The 25,639-nt window shown below is 41.8% G+C and overlaps 1 protein-coding gene and 1 pseudogene across 6 annotated transcripts in view; both read right to left on the bottom strand.

The window, feature by feature from the left end:
* The window catches only part of GARRE1 (granule associated Rac and RHOG effector 1), an 82,206-nt gene that overhangs the window by 38,276 nt on the left and 18,291 nt on the right, over nt 1-25,639 (bottom strand). For 4 of the 6 annotated variants that reach the window (XM_073795768.1, XM_019940971.3, XM_073795770.1 and 1 more), the window contains exons 2-3: nt 25,325-25,378; nt 9,370-10,648 (exon numbers count right to left, since the gene is read on the bottom strand). In XM_073795768.1, coding sequence (XP_073651869.1) covers nt 9,370-9,864 — 495 coding nt within the window. In that variant the 5' untranslated portion in view covers nt 9,865-10,648; nt 25,325-25,378. The remainder of the gene's footprint in view (nt 1-9,369; nt 10,649-25,324; nt 25,379-25,639) is intronic. The other 2 variants (XM_019940969.3, XM_073795769.1) reach the window with 1 other exon arrangement.
* LOC117309280 (capZ-interacting protein pseudogene) lies at nt 10,660-15,768 on the bottom strand (annotated as a pseudogene).

Raw genomic sequence — 25,639 nt, 5'->3', positions numbered from 1 at the left:
AGGTCCAAGGACAGGCAAGTGACCCAAGCCAAGCCAACCAGACTCAGTTCTAGAACTTTTGTCAGAACCTGGGGGAAAGCAGAGGTGCTCTTTCTGCTGAGTTGTTGGCAACTCTGGCATGGACACAGTCTGAGTCTGTTCAGCACTGTGTGAGCCCCTGGATCCAGCCATGCCCAAAGAGCTAACTTTCTTCGGTTTCATGGAGTCAATACATTGTTTTGTTGAGAGGCAGTACAGCCAAGAATTGGTACTCCATTATAGAGTCAGACTGCCTGGGTCTAAAGTCTGGATCTGCCATGAGGCTTTTGATAAGCTGTTTAACCTCTCCACACCTGTTTCTTCGTCAATAAAATGGGAATATGAATAGTACCTAACTTACAAGGTTATTAACAGAATTCACTGAGTTAATGTGTACAGTCTCAGAAGAGCGCATAGCATAAGTACTATGTAACTACCAGCTTCTTTTTGCTTTTATTGTTGTCTAAGCTGTTTTGAGTTTGGTTTCTGTCACTTGTAGCCATAGTATTTTTTTTTAAAAAACATAACAAATCATATCAGTCAAAATCCCCCCTTAGGACTTCCCTGGTAGCGCAGTGGTTAAGAATCCGCCTGCCAATGCAGGGGACACGGGTTCGAGCCATGGTCTGGGAAGACCCCACACGCCGTGGAGCCACTAAGCCTATCTGCCACAACTACTAAGTCTGCGCTCTAGAGCCCGCGTGCCACAACTACTGAGCCCACACGCCGCAACTACTGAAGCCTGCGCGTCTAGAGCCCGTGCTCCACAACAACAGAAGCCACTGCAATGACAAGCCCGCGCACCACAACCAAGAGTAGCCCCCGCTCGCCGTAAGTAGAGGAAGCCCACGTGCAGCAACAAAGACCCAACGCAGACAAAAATAAATTAAAAAAAAATCCCCCTGAAAAAAATCCTATCTCACTCCATATAAAATTTAAACTCTTACCAGGGCCTACCAGGTTCTCTCACAGGTTAGGTAGGCGGTTCTGGTGTGGGGGCTAGGCCCCCTCACAGTGAGCTGGGTGGGGGGGACACTGAGCCCACAGGCAAGGCTTTAGGCTATTTTCCATCTGCGTCACAGCACTGCTTACACCTGTGGTCACAATCTACTTATCAGTCTTGCCCACCAGGCCTAGAGCACTTTTTCTTTTTTTTTAAATTAATTTTTATTGGAGTATAGTTGATTTACAATGTTGTGTTAGTTTCTGCTGTACAGCAAAGTGAATCAGTTATACATATACACATATCTGCTCTTTTTTAGATTCTATTCCCATATAGGTCATTACAGAGTACCGAGTAGATAGAGTTCCCTGAACCATACAGAAGGTTCTTTTTTTTTTTTTTTTTAATTTGTTTTATTATTTTTTGGCTGTGTTGGGTCTTTGTTGTTGCGCACGGGCTTTCTCTAGTTGCAGCAAGTGGGTGCTACTCTTTGTTGTGGTGCGCAGGCTTCTCATTGCAGTGGCTTCTCTTGTTGCAGAGCAAGGGCTCTAGGCACGTGGGCTTCAGTAGCTGTGGCATGTGGGCTCAGTAGTCGTGGCTAGTGGGCTCTAGAGCACAGGCTCAGTAGTTGGGGCGCACGGGCTTAGCTGCTCTGCGGCATGTGGGATCTTCCCAGACCAGAGCTCGAACCTGTGTCCCCTGCATTGACAGGTGGATTCTTAACCACTGTGCCACCAGGGAAGCCCTCTTTTTCTTTCTAATTAATTATTTTTTATACAGCAGGTTCTTATTATCTATTTTATACATATTAGTGTATACATGTCAATCCCAATCTCCCAGTTCATCCCCCCACCATCCCCCCACCCCCACCCCCTGCTTTCCCCCTCTGGTGTCCATACGTTTGTTTTCTACATCTGTCTCTATTTCTGCCTTGCAAACCGGTTCATCTGTACCATTTTTCTAGATTCCATATACATGCGTTAATATACGATATCTGTTTTTCTCTTTCTGACTTACTTCACTCTGTATGACAGACTCTAGGTCCATCCACGTCTCTGCAAATGCTTTTGATAGTCCTCACTCATCTTTGCCAGCTTGCAGCCAGCTCATCTGTATTTACCTTGGAGGGTGGGTGGTAGCAGCTAGGTGAAGAAGAAAGCAGGCCAGGTGACTGGGGCCTCCTCCAGGAGCTAGTGGGGCCTCAGAAGGGATTGGGAGTGAGCAAGGACTCACAGCGGTTCCTTTACTTTCCCATGTCTGGACACCTCGGCATTAGCTAGGTCAGAAAGGCAAGTCTCTTGGAGGGAATGGACACTGCAAACAAATCCCTTGGCACAAAGACTGCACTGGCCTGGAACAGTGGAGAGGTAAAGGACACAACCCCTGTATATGTTGGGCCCAGAAAGATTTCAGGCAAATGTCATCTTTACAGACACTCAGATTCCTGATCTGTAAAGATGAGGAGGCTGTCAAAACAGGCTATTATCCAATTCTGTGAAATCTCAGAAGCTGACTAGTAATCATAAAAATTTAGAATAGGAAGTAATTCAGGAAAGGTAGTCCTATGTTAAATTACATTCCACGAACTGTTTTATTTCTGTTTCATTCTAATTTGCCCATCAAACCTCATTTTTCCTTACATTCACTCAAGACTTTTTAGTAACTATGAAATGTTAAATCACATTCTCCTAAAAGAAAGCAACGTTGCCATTTTAGTCACCAAAATTACAAGCACAGCATTCTTTCCCTGACTCCTACCTGCTGCTGGGGTCCTGCCTTCAGAGGTTTCTTTTCTCTATTCTCATTTTCTTCCTTGATTCACTTTTATTTTCGTTTTTCTGAAAAGCACCTGCCTTTCTTCTCATCACTATACCTTACTCAATGACACTCTCTGTGATATTGTGATTTATAACAAATATATATTTTGGTCTTCTTCCAAGGTTCCTGGCACACAGCTCCTAAAAACCCTTGGAATTTTCTAAGTGATAAGAGAGAGAAAGTATCTTTTATTCATAACAAGCCTCTTTCAACCATACCTGAGTTTATGTCAATGAGGTGACTTTTGGAAAGCCCCTAAGGATGCGGGCTGGTTGCCAGGGGAACCAAGTTTGAAACTTTCAGACCAACCCCTCTGGAGAGGGGAAGAGGCTGGAGACAGAATCAACCACCAGTGGCCAAAGATTTAATCAACCACACCTGTTTAATGAAGGCTTGGAAAAAACCCAAAGGACGGGGTTCAGAGAGCTTCTGGGTTAAAGAACAGGTGGAGGTGCTGGGAGGGTGGCACGCCTGGAGAGGGCATGGAAGCCCACACCACTTCCCACACACCTTGCTTTATGCATATCTTTCATCTGGCTGTTGCTGAGTTACATCCTTTTATAATCTAGTAAGTAGAATGTTTTTCTGAGTTCTGTGAGCTGCTCTAATAAAGTAATCAAACCTGTGGGGTGGTCATGGGGACCTCTGATTTGCAGCAAGTTGGTAAGAAACATAGGTAACACCCTGGACTTGTAACTGCTGTCTAAGGGGGCAGGGTTGGGGGGCAGTCTAGTGGGACTGAGCCCTTAACTGTGGAATCTGATGCTAACTCCAGGTAAAAAACGTCAGAACTGATCCAGAATTGCTTGGTATGGGAAAAACCCCCACCAACAAACTTATGACCACAGCGCCAGAGGTGCAGTATTTTGTGAGTAGACAGAAAACAGGGGAGTTTTCCTAAATACTTCCCTTTCTGTTAGAAGACCACTTCACATGCACAAATCACTTATGTAATGGAATCATTTATTGTGTGTTCCTAATACATTACTTTTATCATGTGGTCGAAAGTTTCTCTCTCCCTTTTTTTAAACTTGTAAAATGTCCAAATATACACAAAAACAGAATATAACAAACCCCCGTGAACCCATCAAAAAACTTCAGTAACTATCAACGTTTTGCCATGTTTTTTCATCCTTTTCCCCTACTCCACCTTTTTCTGCTGGAATGTTTTGAAGCAAATCCCAGTTGACCAGGACCCAGTACATGTTCAAAGTTCCCAATTTATCATTTTTTTAATTAATTTTTATTGGAGTACAGTTGCTTTACAATGTTATGTTAGTTTCTACTATACAGCAAAGTGAATCAGCTATACAACTCTTGGGAACCCTGTACCAACACTGAGGGCTCGAGGTGAAACTGGAGCCCCAGAGCTGCCACGGGGTAAGAAAGCAAGGGGAGAAGTGTCATCACTTCATCTTGCTGCCCTCCCTTTACCTTCCCTTCAGAGGATGACCTCTTTACCTGTCTGACCTCACCTCTAGTGTCTTTGTTTTGCTGTTTCAGCCACAATAGGCCCTCACTGCTCTTCAAACACTCAAGTTTGCTCCTGCCTCAGGAACTTTAAACTAGCTGTCCCCTCTGCCTGGAATCCTCTTTTCCTGGTTATTACTGGGGCCTACTCCTTCATCTCCTTCAGTTCTTTACTCACATATCATGTTCTCAGTGATGCCTTTTCTAACTATCTTATCTAATTAGATCACAGCCCTCATCTATCTACGTGAAGGGAGGAATTTCTATCTTGCTCACTGCTGTATCCTCTGTGCCTGGAACAGTCCCTGGCACAAAGTGTGCAATAAATATCTGTGGAATGAACGCATGAACCACAAGTCAATTTGATTCTTTTATTTACATTTGCACTGAAAAGTAATTTTATTTAAGACACGTGATAGATGTTTATAAAAAGAAGTTGACATCTTTGACTTTCTAATAAATAGAAAACCTAATTATGGGGTTGTCTATACTTCTTTAATATGAACTACATGTTTTACTTGCAAATGATCCTTAGTTAGGATACCAGATTTCTAGGACAAATAAAATTGAAGTAGATAAAATCAAAGAGAACTCACAGCCACTCAATTCATGTAGCCCGGCATTTTACAGGAACATTAGAAGTAACACACGAATGAAGATGCCCCTAGACTTGAAAAGAAAGATAGAAACAGCAGGTTCCGTATGGTCTACCTCTAAAAAACGTTGTGGGGTGTAAAAGCTTTGTATAATGAACAAATTCAATATGGGAAACCATATTTTTCCTGAGTTCACACTTTGGCTGGACTGGCAGTTCGAGACTTACATAAAGGAATCCCCATGAAGCACTTGATTAAGATCTTATTTCTCATTTTAGACAACATTCCAGTTCATATATACAATGTAAACTATACATTTTCTATAAATCCAAAGCGGGGAAAATCCTACCTAAACTATCAATTGGCTTGCTCAAAGATACCTAGCTATAGCAAGTGGACTCCAAGACATCCCCCACTCCACTTCCTTCCCTATGTACCCCCATTCTAGGTGCAAGGGAAATAGAGCAGTGACTATTAGAAGAGGTCCCCTAGGGCTTTTATGCTGGAAACGTTCTGGCAGTTTCTACATCAGGCAAGGTAATACTGCTGCCACCTTACAACACCAAAAGAGAAAGTAACACAGAAGAGAAAGGGAGGTGCTCACCTCAAGAACCAGCCAAGAAATGAGTAGAGCAAATGTTCTAGGAGTGGCAACTTTTTCCACCTAAAAGGGTTCCAGTGAGACTAATCTGCTGTATATTTCTCTCTTTTGTTGGCTCTGTACATGATTGTGCTCTGTACTGCAGAGAAGGACTAATAACACTTTTCAAGCCATGTTGGAAGCAATAATAATAAGTGATGATGATGACAACTAGCTGGGTACAGTGTTTCACACACGCTAATCGCTTCTGATCGTCACAAGAACTCTGGAAGGTGGGTGGTAATTCCATTTTATAGATGGACAGACTGAGGCTTAGAGATGTTAGAAGATTTGCTCAAGGCCATACAGACAATAAGAAGCAGAGTTGGGGCTTTGCTGGTGGTCCAGTGGTAAAGAATCTGCCTTCCAATGCAGGGGACACGGGTTCGATCCCTGCTTGGGGAACTAAGATCCCACATGCTGCGGGGCAACTAAGCCTGTGTGTCACAACTACTGAGCTCGCGCGCCTCAACAAGAGAGCCCACACGCTGCAAACTAGAGCCCACGTGCCCTGGAGCCCACATGCCACAACTAGAGAGAGAAAACCTGCACGCCACAACTAGAGAGAAACCCACACGCCGCAAAGAAGATCCCGCATGCTGCAGCTAAGACCCGTCGCAGCCAAAAAAAATAAATACAATAAATATTAAAAAATGTAGATAATTAAAAAATAAATACAACACCTTTATAAAAAAAAAAGCAGAGTCACTTTCTACTCAAAACTTATTTCTCTAACAGAGAGATTATGAGGTTGAATCACCTGGGGTAAGGGGCAAAGTCACTGATGAGTACAGACAGGACAGGACTCATGTACACCCTGCCTGCCCCAGAGCACACAGTTGGCAACTGCAGTTCCTAGACACAGGCACCAGGATCTGTCAATCAACGAGCATATCCGAAACCTGGCTGCAAGTAAGGGAGCATTAGAAGCATGTTTTGGCTACCTGCAGGGGTGGGACAGTGGAACTGGTACTTTGTCTTAGGTTTCAAATGGCCAAGCGTTTGAATACTGAATTCAGGGCTTTTCTCAACCGCAGTCCTGGGCTAAGCTCTTGAGCAGAGGTCCTTGTCTAGCCAGTCAAGTTCATCAGTGTTAGGCCACAGACTTCTTTCCCCAAGGATGAATGCTAAAGAGCTTCTCTGGCCCTTGCTGATAAAATCTTTAAAAAACCAACAGGAAAAAAAAAAACAAATGCCTAGCTATGCCATCTGAGTTGGTGAATATCCTGAGAGAAAGACCACGTCAGTACATAAATTCCAGAAACAACAAATACTGTTCTGTGGAAAGAGCAAAATGTTAAGTCTGCAGGCCTACATTTCACAATCACATTTTAGGATTTAATTATAAGTCAGCAGTTTGAAACCTAGAATACACGCATATATTCTAAAACCCATCAACAGCACTTAGTTTCCAGTTTAGCCTCTGAAAGCCTGTTTAGTCCATTATATACAAAAACATGGTAGTATTCCAGCTATCCTAATCGCATTTCAATGGGGGAAGTCAAGCCAAAATTCCAAAACACAGCAATAAGAAATATTTCCCCTTCTCAGCTCAAATGGTCCATGCTGGTCCCAGGAAAGCAGAAGGGACAAGGTAGGTGCTATTGCACACAGTGGTTTTACTAAACCCAACTCCTCAGGGTTGGTTCATCCTTCTCTAGCTGTCCTGACCTGGGGAACAAGGGCACTTGCCCCACAGGGTTGGAGGGCAAACAGCCCTGGAGGCCTAGCTCTGTCTCCTCCAGCACCTGGAGGCATGGACTGAAGAAGAGCCCAATAATGTTCAGGTTAAAATAATAGGCTTTGGCCTCATTTTCAAACCATTCTTGCCTGAAATTCTAAATAAAGCTAAAGGTGCTTGTGTCATTGCAGGTTGGGAACTGAAACAGTCTGGGTCTAATACTGTTCAGCACATTCTGAGAGGGCAGAGGCCCTAACTGCTCTCCTGCCACATCTCTGCACAGCAGTGACCAGGCATCCTGAGGGCTAAACATGGTTCTTCACATAAAACAAACAGGAAGTCAAAGCTGTACATCTGTGCCTATACACACAGTAATCTGGAATGGCACAAACCAACCAGTTAACAGTGGTCTCCTCTGGGAAAAGGAATGGGATGGGAGAGTAGAGCAGTAGTTTTAAGTTTCACTGCTTGAATTTCTTTTGAGAAGTACGTTTCTTAAAAATACGCTTTATGTATGATTTACATGTGTAATTTAAAAACTAAACTATGACAAGCCATTTTAAAAATACTTCAAAATCATAATTTCTCTGAATATATGATGTGATCATAGAAAAAAATCAGAAAATAAAAATAAACTTGGATAGGTTCAAAATAGAATGAGCCAAGGAGGATATTATACATTTATACCAGCAGATTCAGCAAACTATAACTCATGGGCCAAATCCAGTCCAACAGACAGGTCTACAAGGTAAAACTGGTTTTCGCATTCATAAAGGGTTATTTAAAAAAAACAAAGAAGAATGTGAAAGAGACCCACGTGGTCCATGAAGCTTAAAATTTACTTACTATTTGCCCTCTACAGAAAAAGTCTGATGATGCCTAATGCCTAATTTACACCAAGACTATTGTGTCTTTTCAAAAATAGTTTCTGGGCTTCCCTGGTGGCACAGTGGTTAAGAATCCGCCTGCCAATTCAGGCGACACGGGTTCGAGCACTGGTCGAGGAAGATCCCCCATGCCACGGAGCAACTAAGCCCATGCGCCACAACTACCGAGCCTGCACTCTAGAGCCTGCGAGCCACAACTACTGAGCCTGCGCACCTAGAGCCCGTGCTCCACAACAAGAGAAGCCACCACAATGAGAAGCCTGAGCACCGCAATGAAGAGTAGCTCCCGCTCACCGCAACTAGAGAAAGCCCGCGCGCAGCAACGAAGACCCAATGCAGCCAAATATAAATAAATAAAAACAAACATAGTTTTAAATTCCTCTTGGAAATGCCTTCAAAATCACGATCTGCCTTTTAAACACAATAAAAAATGAGTCATAATACTTAATAGCCTAACTTTTTTTCCCCCTAAACCCACAACAGTATAAGTTAGCTTATTCAGCTACCACAATCACCAGATTTAGTTCAGAAGACTAGTGATTTCCTAAAATCAAACACAACCCCAGGATGGGGAAAGGAACATTCTCCCTCCTAGCATCCAGAAACCTAACCTCTAATGTGCTGCTAAAACGTACAAGGACACATGGAAAAATCAAACTCAGAAGAACTCTCTGAGCAGGTAAAAATAATTTAAAAAATCTAGCAGTGAAGCTAATTTAAGTTTAATAAATTATTTCCTAAATGAAGGAAGGAAAAACATCATGTTTATTCTGAATGAAATTTGTATTCCAATCTTACACTCTAATGTAGAGCCCTGAAAAAGGGAGAATATTTCATTTTGACTACCAAAGACCCTAAGAAACATACTGAATAAGAATCAAATGCATCCAAATGTAAATAGATGTAAATTTAGAACTGAAAAAGTAACTTCTCCTGTAAACATGTGTAGAACTTTCTACATTAAACCAATGGTTCTATATAGTGAAAATTCACAAAGAAATCTTCATAATCATATTTAGAATTCTCAGTCCCTACTATGTACTTTAACAGTATGTTATTTGGAAATTAAGTTCCAACTTGAAAATTTAAAGAACATAAAACATAGGCTGATTTGTTTAATAATCTTCTATCCTACTTAATTTGAAATGAAAGCAATTCAGAACCTGGCATGCAAAAATTTTTTACAAGGACAGGGTATCAATGGAAAGAGGACGAAGACCATCATTTCAGTGATTTGAGAAAAAACTAAGACAAACATTCCCACTTACCTCTGGAATACATTTTCCTACCCAAGTATGACACAGAAGATACTCTACCTCAATGTCCTGGAGACTGAATTCCTTCTGATCTGTAAAGTTTGCAGCCCCGGCACTAAGTTCCATCAGCATCTTGGCGATCTCAGGCTTTATGGCTGAAGTCAGCCGACTGGCTGCTTCCATGACGTGCTCCTGCACATCTTTGAGTTGCATGGCTGCCTTGGAATAGTGAGAGTTCCTGAACACAGTGCTGAAGAGATCTGTGAGGAAAGTACTGGCACGGCAGAAGACGTTGAGGGCGTCCAGGTATTTGGAGATGCCCTGCTGGATGTCAGCAATGGGTGTGGAGTGGGGCATGGCATGGTGGCAGCTGCCTGCAGCAGTCAGACTGCCCAGGGGGGCGGTGGTGGCCGTAGATGCCAGGGGAGCACTCAGTGCTCGGCCAAGCTCAGGCATTGGGTACTGCTGGTGCTGCTGCACCTTCTGCTTGGACCCGCCAAGCAGGAAGCGCCGCTTGTAGTCCATTTTACTGTCCTGGGCACTGCAGCAATACATGCGGGAAGGGGAACTGTCCCAGGGACCGTGAGAGGGTCAGGGTCCTGATTCCTTTTTTTCCCCCCTAAAACTGTAGCTAGGTATAAAAATAGTGGAGTTCTGCAAATCTAAGTTTTAAAAAAGGCATTTCCATGAGGCAGGTGACCATGTGATCCAATGTAGTTGTGAAAAGGACAACAGGTTTATATAATTAATATTTTCAGTGTAGGCAGGACCTCTGACAAAAAATAAAAGTGTGTCCAAAATGCTATATAAGAAATGTTAGCATTCTACTCTCTTAATAAAAAGATATGCTTGCTGAGAAAAATGTTCACCTAGAATTGCTTTGCAAGAATATTTTGACACTTGTATTTACAATGGCAGAAAAATAACTTAACTTAAAAAAATGTAATATAATGTATCTTCAATATACCAGAAAAGTCAGAACCCAAAAACCCACAAGCTGATCAACAGCAATTTAAAAAGCAGTACAGAATTACTTCACACTAAGTCCTCAGTAAGATCAAATCTCTGCAGAATTTTGACAGAGCCTGCCTGCCAAATCGATTTACCTGTAAAATGTCTTCTCAATGCGAAAAATTTCCTTTAATATTTTCTGAAAGCAAGTTTTTATTTTTTTTTAAATGGCATTTATTATAAGTCCTCTCCTTCTTTTCTTTTGTTTGCTGAGGTAGCAGTTTCCGTATAACATTAATAAGAGGTGCTTCCAGACTGGGTTGGCCCTCAATTGTAAAGTCTGAAGCAAGAATGCACAGATGTATTTGTAAGGCTTCTAAGTCATTTCCTGTAAGGGGGAAAAATAAGATAGAGTTAGGAAAGTTACAAGACAGTGAGTAATTCTGGAACATTAACTCCTGAAATGCTATTATCCACAAAGGTGGGCTCCAAATGAATAAGAAACTATATAAAAACCTTACAAAAGCAGGTACAACAGTGAGAGTGCAACTATGATATGATGACTGTTAGAAAATTCCTCAAGTTGTAGTACAAAAATAATGTAACAAAAAGTTTGATTCCCCACTAACCACTCCAAAACTCAGGCTGACAAGTGACACATCAAGCAGGGCCTGGACTCATGTTTGTGTTTCCTCCTCAAAGAGCTCACAAATCCATAAGAGGATTAGAAGAGTACACAGATTAGGTGAGGGCTGTTGACAAGTAGAGAACTCACAAAACCTTAAGGGGGATTTGGAAGTGGAGTGATGAGCAAAGACTGAGAGAAATCAGAAAGGTTGTTATGAAGAAAATGTTACTCGGAGGTAGGCCTTGATTGTAGGATAGGTTTTGATAAGCACAAAAGGGATGGCTGGGGCTCACCAGATGAAAGGACCACCACAGCAAAGGCCCTGAAGCAGGATGGCTTAAAGTCTGTTCAGGATACCCCGCTGGGCTTAAGTGCAGCATACAGAAAGACAGAGCCTGGAGAGGTAAGTGGCTGGCAGGTTTGTAGACAGGATGCTACTCATCCTCACCCAGGTACCAATTTCCCCTCCAGATGTTCGAAAGGAAGCCTCGGAGGGTGTGCAGGTTCTTACACCCTGGGGAAGCTTCTATAGAACCCCTGGCTCTGGATAGGTGCAAAGAGCAAGGTCTGAACACCTCTGGTTGCAGTTTCTGAACTACTCTACAATAGTAGAGTAATGTGATTCTTCCTACACAGCTACAACTAGGTTTACACTTGCCTGAAACTATTCTTCCAAACATAACAACAGTTCAAATATGTTTTACTGAATGATACATGTAGTCTATATTAAACTTCAATGTACATGATGTCTGTATATAGTTTGGTCTACTTATTGATAACTAGGCTTTCTTTCCATTTTCCTTTTTTTTTTTTTTTTTGCGGTACACGGGCCTCTCACTGTTGTGGCCTGTCCCCTTGCGGAGCACAGGCTCTGGGCGCGCAGGCTCAGCGGCCATGGCTCACGGGCCCAGCTGCTCCGCGGCATGTGGGATCCTCCCGGCCCGGGGCACGAATCCGTGTCCCCTGAAACGGCAGGCGGACTCTCAACCACTGCGCCACCAGGGAAGCCCTCCCTTTTCCTTTTTTGATAGATAAAAATAAATATAAATCATACCTTATCACTCATCATGGCCAAATACCATGCCTCCTTTACAGTTCTACAATTGCATTAGGAACACAGGAAGGCAGGCAGGTTATAAGAGCAAGAGATGAGGAAAGTGCTATGGATACAAACACATACTCTAAAAGTATAGCGATCCTAACCCAGCTAGCATATAAATCCAACTAAACCAGCCACCATTTGTAGCTCTGTGTTCAAGAGAATCTTGACTCTCTAAAAACTCTCATAACCTTTTCAAGAAACAAGACATCAAACAGCTATATGTAAGAAATCTGTTCCCAAATGTTCATTTTTCAGATTCATTACAATAAGGCAATCATATCTATTCCTAGCCAAGTGCTCCATTGTTATCAATGTGGCTGTACAAATTCCGAGGTACAAAAGAAGCACTCAGCAGGAGTGCTGAAGGGCGGAAGGCTGCTCACACAGAAACTGTGTGGTCTGTGAAGGAAAACCATCACCTTGAATTGGCCACAGTGAGTGTCTTGAGCAACCCTGAGGAGAACCTTTCTTTGTTCTGTGTTGTACACTGGTGCCCCTGGCTCTGAGAGTTCACCCTCATTCCTCTGCCAGATGATCCTAGAAGGTCAAGTAAGACCCATATACTTACTAATTTTTTTTTTTTTTTTGCGGTACGCAGGCCTCTCACTGTTGTGGCCTCTCCCGTTGTGGAGCACAGGCTCCGGACGCACAGGCTCAGCGGCCATGGCTCACGGGCCCAGCCGCTCTGCGGCATGTGGGATCTTCCCGGACCGGGGCACGAACCCGCGTCCCCTGCAACGGCAGGTGGACTCTCAGCCACTGCGCCACCAGGGAAGCCCCCTACTTAACTAATTTTTTAAAAGTCACCATAAACATTAAACTTTTTTCTGCTTTACATGCTTCCAAAGTTTATGTAAATGAAACCTGTAATACTTAAAAATATACTACTTCACCAAATTCATCTACAAATTCAATGCAATCTCTAGCAAAACTTGAACTACCTTTTTTACAGAAATAGGCAAGCTGATCCTAAAATGCATATGGAAATGCAAGGGACCCAACACGACCAAATGAATATTGAAAAAAATATGGAGAACTCACACTTCCTAACTTGAAAATGTACTGTAAAGCTATAGTAACAAAGACAGCAGAGCACTGGCATAAGAAATGACATATATGTATCAGTGGAATGCAGTTGAGAGTTTAGAATAAACCCATACCTCTATGGTAAACTGATTTTAGACAAGGGTGCCCAAACCATTCAGTTGGGAAAGAATAGTCTTTTCAATAAATGGTGATGGGACAACTAGATACCCACATGCAAAAAAAAAAAAGAATATGAACCCCTATCTTATATCATAAACAAAAATTAACTCAAAATGGATCAAAGACCTCAATGTAAGAGCTAAAACTATAAAGCTTTTATAAGAAAATACAGGGACTTCCCTGGTGGCGCAGTGGTTAAGAATCCGCCTGCCAATGCAGGGGACACAGGTTCGAGCCCTGGTCCGGGAAGATCCCACATGCCATGGAGCAACTAAGCCCATGTGCCACAACTACTGAGCCTGCGTTCTAGACTCGTGAGCCACAACTACTGAGACCTTGTGCCACAAGTACTGAAGTCCGCGCAACTAGAGCCTGTGCTCCACAACAAGAGAAGCCACTGCAATGAGAAGCACGCGCACGGCAACGAAGAGCAGCCCCTGCTCGCTGCAACTGGAGAAACCCAGCACACAGCAACAAAGACCCAACACAGCCAAAAATAAATAAATAAAATAAATAAACTTTTTAAAAAAGGAAAGAAAATATAGGTGTAAATCTTTGTGATCTTAGATTAGGCAATGGTTTCTTGGACATGATATCTTTTTTTTTTTGTTTTTGTTGGAACAGACACATATTTTTTAATGTTTCAATAATTATCTCTTCTCGCCTAGTGTTTTCAAAATTGGTTGGCCAGTCAAATTTTGACCAAGCTGAAAGGTTGTCTCAGGGTCTCTATACAATTTAAGGTCTTCTGTAACTTACAGGATTTATATTTCCAGTGATACTACTTTGTTTCTAGCTACCTGAAATGAGTCTTTACTTACATTTGAGAACCATGAAAACTTAAGAAAAATAAAAAGGCTGTCACCTTACACAAACACAATCTGATTAGGTAAATCCCAGTCCAGTTCTGAGGTCAGCTATAGGGTTAGGTGGGTGTGGACAGTATCTGGGCCCCACAGTTTGACCAGTATCCCTAGGGAGTTGTCACCATAGTAAATTGTTTTAAATGAGTTTTTTTTTGTTTTAAACCAAGTCTATCAGGTGACACAAACTCAAGTTGATAAAAGTCTTGGCCCTCAGATCCAATCTCTGTCTCTGATGGTGCAGACATCGGGAAATTGCACCCTGTGTCCTCAGGCTGACTCCAGACCCTCACGCCATCCTGCTCCTGAGATGGCTTCCTTTGCTGCCACTACGATCATTGCTGCTACTTCAAGGACACAGCTCCAGCAGCTTCATCACTAGGCACAATGAGATCTTCTTCACCTTTTAGTGTCCTGGACAGGGGTGTTATCCTCTGTCTTGGGGACCTCACTGCTAGTGTCCGGCTGGGCATGGCCAGTGCCAGGGTCACAGCCTGGCTCGAGGACAGCCCCCTCCATCTTGCTTTTCCTTGCCGGTCCCCTGCTCAGGACTGTGGTCGCCCTCCCCTCCTCCAGGATGGGCTTTGGGGGGTCTCCTCCCCGACAGCTCCCTCCTCCAGCCCCTCTGTGTCTTGGCTCCTCTGTCTGGGCTCTTCTTCTTCACTGGCCACCCTCTCCTTCACCTCTGTAGGCTCTTCCATCTGCTCTTCAGCTGGTTTCTCCTCCATGGGGCTCCCACACCCGTCCTCTGCCTCTGGGCTGGAGGCTCGGGCTGGACGCTGGCTGGCCCTCTCCTCGGAGTTCCCCATGGCCGTTTCGTGCTGCTGGGCTACCCCCAAGGCCCTTCCCTTCTCCTCCTGCTTCTCTGTCCTGCTGGGCGTCCTCCTCAGAGGAGGGGATCCTGGAGTCTTGCTCTTGGCTGGGAACACCTCGTTGCCATTCTCTTCCTTGGCGCCATTCTCCTGGGAGGACTCCATGGCCCTGAGCTTCCCCAGGTCCCCACAATCTGATTGGGACCTTCTGAATAGCCTGGAGGGAGGGCACCTTTTTATGGAGCCCCTCGTCTGCACCTTACTGTAAGAGGGCAGATGACTGCCTTCAGGAGGCTGGTCAAAGCTGATGGGCACCTCCTCTGGCTTGCTGGCCCGAGACCACACGCCAGGGCTGCTGGGGGTAGAAAGCTGGCTGTGAAACGGTGATACCATGGCCTTGAGTTGGGGACTCTTGGGTGAGGCCCCAGGCAGCAGGGTCGCTGGATCAAAGGCTAAACTGGCCTGGAGCTCCTTGATCAGAGGCGAGCTCTTCACCTTGACTTTAGGAGGCTGGTTTGCATTGGGCAGTGACTTCTCTTCACCATTCTGGCCCAGTTCTACCCTGGGGAGGAACAGAGAGAGGGAGCAGGGCAGTTTCCTTCTTGTTGGTTTACTGGCTGGTGTCTCCTTTGCAGCGGCTGCCTGCTCCCTGAATCACTCGGCCAGCTGGGCCACAGAGGGGGGCGCCAAGTCGTCCACACTGGCATTGGTCTTTGCCGGCCTTTCCTCCATGTCCTCCAGGTGCCAACTCAGCGGAGGCCGAACGCACTCGCTCTGGCCAGGGCTCGTGATCCCCACTCTCTGCTTGGCTCCCGTGCTGGCTGCAGAATGCCCCGCCTGCCCGGGCCCTGTGCTAGAGGAGGAGGGAGGAGGGAGGAGGGAGGGGGAGGGGGAGCTGGATATGACATCTTAAAGCACAAACAACAAAAGAAAAAATGGATAAACTGGACTTCATCAAAACTAAAAACGTTGGTGCATCAAAGGTCACTATAAAGGTGAAAAGAAAACCCACAGTATGGGCAAAAATACTGGAAAATCATGTATCTTGTTAAAAGTCTAGTATCCAGAATACAAAAAGAACCCGTAAAATTCAACAATAAAATGACAAATAATCTAATAAAAGGTGGGCAAATGATACTAAAAGACATTTCTTGAAAGATATACAACTGGTTAATAAGCAAATGAAAGGATGCTCAACATGGATAGTCACTAGGGAAACACAAATAAACCACAGTAAGATACTACTTCATACATGCTGGCATAGCTACAGCAAAAACAAACAAAAAACAAAACAGAAAATAAGTGTGGGTGAGAATGTGGAGAAACTGGAACTCTCATAAATTGCTGGTGAGAACGTGAAATGATGCTGCTACTGTGAAAAGCAGTTTGGCAGTTCCGAAAAATGTTAAACAGAGCTGCCATTAAGACCAAGCAATTCCACTCTTAAGCATATACCCAAGAAAACTGAAAACATATATTTATATAAAAACTTGCACATGAATGTCCATAGCATCATTATTCATAATAGCCCCAAAGTGGAACAACCCAAGTCTATCAACTGCTGAATGAATAAACAAAATGTGGTAGAGCCATACAATGGCATATTATTCAGCCATAAAAAAGAATGAAGTGGGACTTCCCTGGTGGCACACTGGTTAAGAATCCACCTGCCAATGCAGGGGACACGGGTTCGAGCCCTAGTCCAGGAGGATCCCACATGCCGCAGAGCAACTAAGCCCGTGTGCCACAACTACTGAAGCCCGCGCACCTAGAGCCCATGCTCTGCAATGGGAGAGGCCACCGCAATGAGAGGCCCATGCACTGCAACAAAGAGTGGTCCCTGCTCGCCGCAACTGGAGAAAGCCCGCGCGCAGCAACAAATACCCAATGCAGCCAAAAATAAATAAATAAATAAATTTATTTAAAAAAAAAAAAAGAAAAAAAGAATGAAGTATTGATAAATGCTACAGTGTGGCTGAACCTTGAAGACATTATGGTAAGAGAAAGAAGCCAGAAACAGAAGGTTATATACTGTGAGATTCCATTGATATGAAACATCCAGATAAAGCAAATCCGTAGAGACAGATAAAAGTAGCTCAGTGGTTGCCAGGAGTTGAGGAGAGGAAGGGAATGGGGAGTGACTATCAATTAATACAGAGTTTCTTTTTGAGGTGATGAAGACATTCTACAGTTAGATGGTGGTGATGGTCGCACAATTTTGTTAATGTACTAAGACTCACTGAATTTCACACTTTAAAATGGTGAATTTTATGGTATGAGAATTATATATCAATTAAAAAGGAGAGAAATAGGGGAAAATATGTATTACTGGCCTCCAGAAATGTCTACTTAGAATAGATGAGTATCTGCTACATCTGAAAAATGATTTACTGGCTAGATGGTCAGCTTTGTGGGTGGCTACCCACTAACCAGGGTGGTGATTATTTGGGTATTTACTTGGAGATAAAAAAATCAAGCATAGTTACTATAATTTCTGTACTTTCCTATGTGTTATTCTTCAGTGAAAGTTTAAGGAAGAAACAAAGGATTAACTAGAACAAAAAAGAGGGAAGCTTGGGTAAAGAAAGTTTCATTCCAAGTGGAACAGCATGAGGGAGGGGAAACCCAGAAGGCAGTACCGCAGAGACTACCAAATGGCTGGTTTCAATCAAATCTCCTTCCTCCTTTACAATAAACCAGCGGGGCCAAGAATATGTGCACCGCACTACTCTGAAATGTACATGCTTACATGACTAACTGGGGTATAATAAAAAGTTCTAGATGAAAAGCCATGGCAAACTTTAAGATTCAGATCTAATCCAAACTATAATTTCAGTACTAAGAAGAAAGCAGCAGGTTCATGAAAATAAAAACCTAAAAAGAAAGGGGAGGGAAGTAATGTCATAAAAAATGGCAGAGTAGGAACCTCCAAAAATTCTCTCCTCCATAAAAACAGTGATAAAACTGGCCTAATTGGTCAGAATCAACTTTTTTTTTAACATCTTTATTGGAGTATAATTGCTTTACAACGGTGTGTTAGTTTCTGCTTTACAACAAAGTGAATCAGCTATACATATACATATATCCCCATATCTCTTCCCTCTTGTGTCTCCCTCCCTCCCACCCTCCCTATCCCACCCCTCTAGGTGGTCACAAAGCACCGAGCTGATCTCCCTGTGCTATGCGGCTGCTTCCCACTAGCTGTCTATTTTACATTTGGTAGTGTATATATGTCTATGCCACTCTCTCACTTTGTCCCAGCTTACCCTTCCCCCTCCCCGTGTCCTCAAGTCCATTCTCTAGTAGGTCTGCGTCTTTATTCCCATCCTGCCCCTAGATTCTTCATGACCTTTTTTTTTTAGATTCCATATATATGTGTTAGCATACGGTATTTGTTTTTCTCTTTCTGACTTACTTCACTCTGTATGACAGACTCTGGGTCCATCCACCTCACTACAAATAACTCAATTTCGTTTCTTTTTATGGCTGAGTAATATTCCGTTGTATATATGTGCCATATCTTCTTTATCCATTCATCTGTTGATGGACACTTAGGTTGCTTCCATGTCGTGGCTATTGTAAATAGTGCTGCAATGAACATTGTGGTACATGACTCAGAATCAACTTTTTAAAGACTAGAAATTAACAGGATTGAAGCAAACTGGGGAGCATTTATTCAAGAAAAACGGCTGAATCTCAGTAAGAATACAGTAGTACCCCCATCCATGGGGGGATATGTTCCAAGACCCCCAGTGGATGCCTGAAACCTCAGGCAGCATATACAGCGTGGATACACTGGACAAAGAGATGATACATGTTCCAGGAGGGATGGAATGGGACAGCATGATATTTTATCATGCAACTTGGAATGGCGTGCAATTTAAAACTTATTTCTGGAATTTTCCACTTAATGTTTTCAGGCTGCACTTAACTGCAGGTAACTGAAATGGCTGAAAGTGAAACTGTGGATAAGGGGGGAGGGGACTGCTATAGTCAGCTTTGTAGCATTTTAACTTGATCTAGTTCCATTCCCTGCTCTCGAACTCTATGGTAACCTTGAAAAATAACGGCTGCATTTGCAGTGAAAACCAGAAGGCAGGCAGCAGAACTGGAGGGAGCAGAACTAGGCTAGAGCTCCTTCAGAGTTTCATTCCTAGAAAATTATCATTATCTGACTTATCTGCAGGTTCCCTGGAAGATCCCACTTGCAAGGATCTCTATTTGATCTGACTTGGAACTCACTTGGAGAGGGAAGAGAATCTGATTTCCAGTTGCCACATTATATCATAAAAAATGTTCAGTTTTCAATTAAAACTTAACAAGACATGCAAAGAAACAAGAAAATATGGCCCTTATACAGGAAAGCAAACAAATAAACAAACAAGAGAAACAACTGATGAGGAAGCCCAGATGTTGGACTTACTAGACAGAGACTAAAATCGGCTATTTTCAATATGTTCAAAGAACTAAAGGAAACCATATCTAAAGAACTAAAGGAAGTCAACTATACTTCTATTTTTTTAAAGTAAAATCATTAAAAAGAAAAAAAAAAGAACTAAAGGAACATATGAGAATGATGTCTCAGCAAATCCAGAATACTACTAAAAGAGAGAAATATTTTTAAAACAGAACCAAATAGAAATTCTGGAGTTGAAAAATACAACTAACATAAAAAAATTAACTAAAGGCTCAACAGCAGATCTGAACAGGAATCAGTGAAACTGAAGATTAACCAACTGAGATTATCCAGTCTGGGGAACAGGAAGAAAAAAGAAAAGAGTCTCAGAGACCTGTGGGACACCATCAAGCATACCAGCATCATATAATAGGATTCTCAGAAGAGGAGACGGAGAAAGGCACAGAAAAAAAATATTTGAAGAAATAAAGGCCCCAAATTTCTCAAATTTGATAAAAAGCACATGAATCTACACATCTATGAAGCTCAACAAACTCCAAGTAGGATAAACTCAAAAAAATCAACCTAGGCATATTATAATCAAATTGCCTAAAGCCAAAGCAAGAATCTTGAAAGCAACAAGAGAAAAACAATTCATCATGTATAGCTGATTCTCATTATTTACAGGCAGTTATAAAAAGTTGCCATGTACACTGAATTAGCAAATACTGAACCAGTACTCCTAGATCCTGTGAGCCTCTAGTCAAAACATTTTCACCAACCAATCAATATATAACCTTGTTTTATGTGTGTTTCTGTTTAAAGACACCTTAGTTAATATTTACTGTTGATTCATTAACACTGAACTCACAGGTAATGGCACTATAACTCATGCCTGAATGACACTCATCTAACAGGTCTTTTCTCTGTTAGGTACATCACGGCCTTCTTGGGCTTATGAACACTAAACAGCACTTCAGCAATACACTTAGGGGCCATTTTAAACAGTGAAACTGCCAACAAAATGTATAAAAATGCAAAAAATGTGGCACTAAATAGACTATGAAAAGAATACTTGTTTATAGTTTGAGAGCTGAAATGAGAAGGCAGAGCGTCACCCTGTTCATCCTCAGCTGGGGGTGTGCATGTTGTGCAATTCAAATTTTTTGCCACTCTGCACATGTCTACAACTGACCACAAGAGTTCTACAAGTATTGTTCCAAATAAATTTTAGCCAGTAAGCTTATCTGCAAATACAGGATCTGAGAATCGTGAGGATCAACTATATATAACACTACTTGAAACACTTGTGCTCCCAACATAATGGGGTACTCCTCTTTTTAAAAATATAATATACAAAAACATCAATCTATGAAACAAATAATCAGAGGGTTTACTGACCATCTTACAAGATACAGAGGTTCCTTTAAGTACTGAACCCATGGTATATTTAATGTAACAATTCAGCAATTCTATTATGTACAACCTTTCAGGATTTCATTGTGATTTTTAAAAGCTCAAGCCTATATATTTAAGGTACAATCTATCTGTCAATTTAGAAGTATATAATTTATAAAGACAAATTTATGCTTTAAGAAAACAATTACATTTGGTGAATCACATTCACTCCTTTTTTTCCCCTTCTAGAATGCATTATTTTAAAAATAAAAAATAACATTTGTAAAAGCTAAACAAGTCGAGGAGTTATATTATTATTCATTAAACTTTTTATTTTAGTGCTAAGCTCATGGTGAAATTTTTTATAAAAATGCCAGTGGATATTACAAATGCTTAAAGAAAAACTTAACAAGGTAAAATATATATTAATATCTCTTCACTGACTAGCTTGCATATAGCTGCTTCATCAAAGATGATTACTTCAATCGAAAAGACAAACAATAACAAGTATTGGTGAGAATGTGGAAAAATTGGAACCCTCATACATTGCTAGTAGGATGTTAAAATAGTACAGCACTTTGGAAAACAGTTTGGCAGCTCCTTAAAATAAGTATAGTGTTAGCACATGACCCAGCAATTCCACTCTAATGAATATATTCAAGAGAAATGAAAAATATAAATCCACACAAAAATCTATACATCAACATTCACAGCAGCATTACTCAAAGTAGTCAAAAAATAGAAACAACCCAAATGTCTATCAACTGATGAATGAATAAACAAAATGTGGTATAGCTATACAATGGAACATTAAATATATATATTATGTACATATAAAGGAATGAAGTACTGATACATGCTAAAACATGGATGAACTTTGAAAACATTGTGCTAAGTGTGAAAGAAGCCAGACACAAGAAGCCACATATTATATGCTCCCACTGATATGTAATACCCAGAATAGGCAGATCCATAGAAACAGAAAGTAGGTTTGTGGAATGGAGAATCACTGCTAATGGGTACAGGGTTTCTTTTTGCGGCAATGACAAGGTTCAGAAGTTAGATAATGGTGATTGTTGCACAACTCTAAATATACACACATATGGTATGTGAATTATATCTCAATAAAGCTGTTATTTTCCCTATGTAACTTCATTGCCATTTTCCTTATGTAACTTCTCATTTAATAGCAAAAGGTACATAATAAAAAATAAGTTTTCAGGACTTCCCCGGTGGTGCAGTGGTTAAGAATCCGCCTGCCAATGCAGGGGACACGGGTTTGAGCTCTGGTCTGGGAAGATCCCACATGTGGAGCAACTAAGTCCGTGTGCCACAACTACTGAGCCTGCACTCTAGAGCCCATGAGCCACAACTACTGAATCCGCGTGCCACAACTACTGAAGCCCGTGCGCCTGGAACCCATGCTCCACAACAAGAGAAGCCACCGCAAGGAGAAGACTGCTGATAGCAACGAAGAGTAGTCCCCACTCACCGCAACTACAGAAAGCCCGTGCGCAGCAATGCAGACCCAACGCAGCCAAAAATAAATAAATAAATAAAATAATTAATTTAAAAAATAATAAGTTTTCCAGAGATACCTTTAATGCCAGACTTAGTTTCCTTTTCATACTTCAATTAGAAATCTGGATTTAAATGCTGCTATCCCAAATCTGGGAATGTGAGTACTGAAAAGGCCCTTAAAGATCATCTAATTTAAGCCCTTCAATTTACAGACGAGGGAAGAAAAGTCTCAGGATACTAAATGTCTTGCACTAGACCACACAGCGCCCGTATCTTGACCCTCAGAACTCTAACTGTATACATAAATATTCTGTTCAGCACTATCTAGACTGACACATTAAGCTACGCTACAGGAATAAATCCTGAAAGGAGTGGCCTAACCTAAGATTTATTTTTTGCTCACATAAAGTTCAAGGCAGCCCTTCAACTTGTAGGGACATCATTGGAACTTTTGTTTTCCACAGTCACCTTAGCACAACAAACTCATATCAACTCTTTACTGCTTCCCACTGTAAGTGACACACATCACTTCCCATCACAGCCCTTTGGCCAGAATTAGTCACTTGTGCTAATGTAGCCACAAGGTAAACTGGGAAATGTAGGGGGACACATGGAATACTGGGTAAGCAATACAGTCGGCCACAGCTGCCCATCCAGCCCAGCTGTGGGTTGCACAGTTTTTACAAGATGGCGAAAGCAATTCTGATTCCACCCAGGAGAGGCTGGTTTGCAATGTGGAGTCCCTACAGTTGCTTTCCAGAGGCCAGGTGATGCTCACATAGGCTGCTCCAGGACATGGTTCTTTGCTGTGTTTATGTATGCAGGGTGGGGGAGTGGAAGGAGGTAGAGAAGGAAAGGTCACAGAGTCCTTTGAGAAACTGATGACAAAACACTCCATAGTCTTAGCACTATCCAAAACACCAAAGTTTTCATTCAGTTTTGGATTTAGAGCCCCAGGTGAAGAACCACCTGCCATCCACACTCGCCATGTTTCCCTTCCCTACAGAGGAACGCTACACAGAGCTGAAGGCAGCAGATGACTTCATCCAAACTGAGCCTCTCTTCCTGCACTTAGTGTTGGTCCAGCAATAACCAAATAGGGGAGGCCAAAGGCTCAAGCTAACGCAGTCAGGGGGCACCAAAGAGAAATATATATTGGATCCTCTGTGGGGGTTTTTTGCTTTATTTTTTAGCTTAATTTTTTGTTTATTTGTGTTTTGTTTGTTTTTTGGCTGCGCCATGTTACTTGTGGGATCTTAGTTCCCCGACCAGGGATTGAACTCATGCCCCCTGAAGCGGCAGCACACAGTCCTAACCACTGGACTCCCAGGGAATTCCCATATTGAACCCTTTGTATCCATATCACTTATTACCCGTGCACCTGTATCCTCAAGGTGTGGTCCTCAGGCCGTGAGCATCAGAATTGAATTGCTAAACACCAAAGGTGCACCTGTATTAGGATAAGTCTGTCTATAGGCCATATCAGTGTACAGGGCATGGTTATAATGCCCACTGAACATGTTATTAAGAGTGGAAAATTTTTAAGCAATTTTTTATGAGATGCCATATTAACATTAACCTTGTTAAGACTAGGATGAAAAGAAAGAAGCCAACCAAAGCTTAAGGACTTCCTTCCCTGACATTAGAATCAGAACATCCCTTTAATGGAATGACTATTAAAATGCTGATTCCTGGAATACAATCCAAATCTAACGAATCAATCTTTGGAGGCAGGAGCAGAGAATATGCATTTTTTACAAGATCCTCAGGTGAGTCTAGATGCATGTTATAATTTGAGAGTCAAACTGGTCAGCTAAAAACCTGCTGAAAGCCACAAGGATGACGACACCTGAGCATGGACATCTGAAGTTGCTGACTATATAAACACCACTTAAGGCAACTCAGGTATTTCACCAATATTCCTATTCATCAAGAATCCAGAAAGGGACTTCCACCTCCATGTGATAAATGACTCTACTTCTTAGAACCAAGGGGCTGGTTGGAAAATTCAATGAAAACTTCTGTTTGTATCATAATTGCTTCTAACAAGACCACTCCGGTCCAACAGTCAAGCCTGAGGTTCTTCTCCAGGCAGAAAGAACAAACAAGCCCCTGAAGAAAACAAAAATTGGTTTTTACTTATTCTTAATGGATCCGGTGTTCCTGTGCTGACCTTTGCTGTAATCAAAACTAGATAGTGTTGAATTCAAGGAAATATCATGGAATTGAAATACCATTCAAGTTCTATCATTTTCAAATAGGCTTTTGCCAAGAAACAATATGCAAAGAAGGTGGTGACATCCATCTAAGGAGTCATCTTCATGGCAGTGATCATAATATCCCCTGACAAAATACTGATGGAAGCTCGGTGATGGGTACACATGAGATTCATCACATTATCTGCTCTACTGTTGTATATGATCAAACAGTTCTGTAATGAAAAGTTTAAAATGTACACAAACATGTATATAAGCACGTGGATATATCTCTTTTACTTTTTTTAATAAAATTATTCTCAATACTTGTCTTATTGTTTTTTGAAAGCTTTTCCTCCATATTTATCTCCCTGAAGGGCTAAAATATGTTCAATCCATTTAAGGACATTTCTGCTGTGTATTTTCTTAAAAAGAATTTTCACTGGGAAAATATTCACCATTTATGAATCCACTATTCATGCTACATGGAAATAAATATGCATTGTGAAAGATCTCAGAAGTCAGTTGTAGCCAAGACTTGTAAGATTTAAGTATGGTATTCATAAGTTTTAACGCTGCCTAAGATTCTCAAACACATGGCAGAAAAGGACATTTTAGTAGATATCACATCTTTTCAACATTACAATAATTTGCAAAAATTCTCAATAGATTAAAATTGAACTCAGACCTGATTACATCATTTAAAGCATTCCTTTCTGCATCAAAGTCAACAGGAATTTGTATTTCAAACAATAACAAAGAACATGCTTGAAACTAGACAAAAGTTAAGTATAAAAGGGTTTTCTTATACCCATAACTGATAAAATTTTTAAAAAGTGGTCATCCTGAGAAAATTTGAAGAGCTTCCCTTTAGAGATGCAGTGGAAAAGAAAGTGGCCCTGGTGGCTAACTAACTGGTTGAGATCCTGGCTCTGCCACTTACCAGCTATGTGACTTGGGCAAGTTCTTTAACCTCTGTGTGCCTCAGTTTCATCGTCTGTAAAATAGGGATAGTAACAGTAACTACTGTTATTGAGTTAAATGAGTTTATACATACAAAGCATGTAGAATAATGTCTGGCACATATTAAGCACTACTTGTTTGATGATCTTATTATTATTATCATTCCAGTAAGTGAAAGTAACCAGGCCTTATTATCTTGCTTGTCTGGAAAAAAGTTACTGACAAACAAGAAAGGTCTTGTAAAGTCACCCAATCCCTAAACTGAGTAGAAATCTACGTATTCTAGGGTGGGTGG

This window comes from Tursiops truncatus, chromosome 19 (genome assembly GCF_011762595.2).
Source record: "Tursiops truncatus isolate mTurTru1 chromosome 19, mTurTru1.mat.Y, whole genome shotgun sequence".
Taxonomy (NCBI): domain Eukaryota; kingdom Metazoa; phylum Chordata; class Mammalia; order Artiodactyla; family Delphinidae; genus Tursiops; species Tursiops truncatus.
Note: the sequence above shows the minus strand (reverse complement) of the source record. Positions and strands in the feature narration are given on the sequence as shown.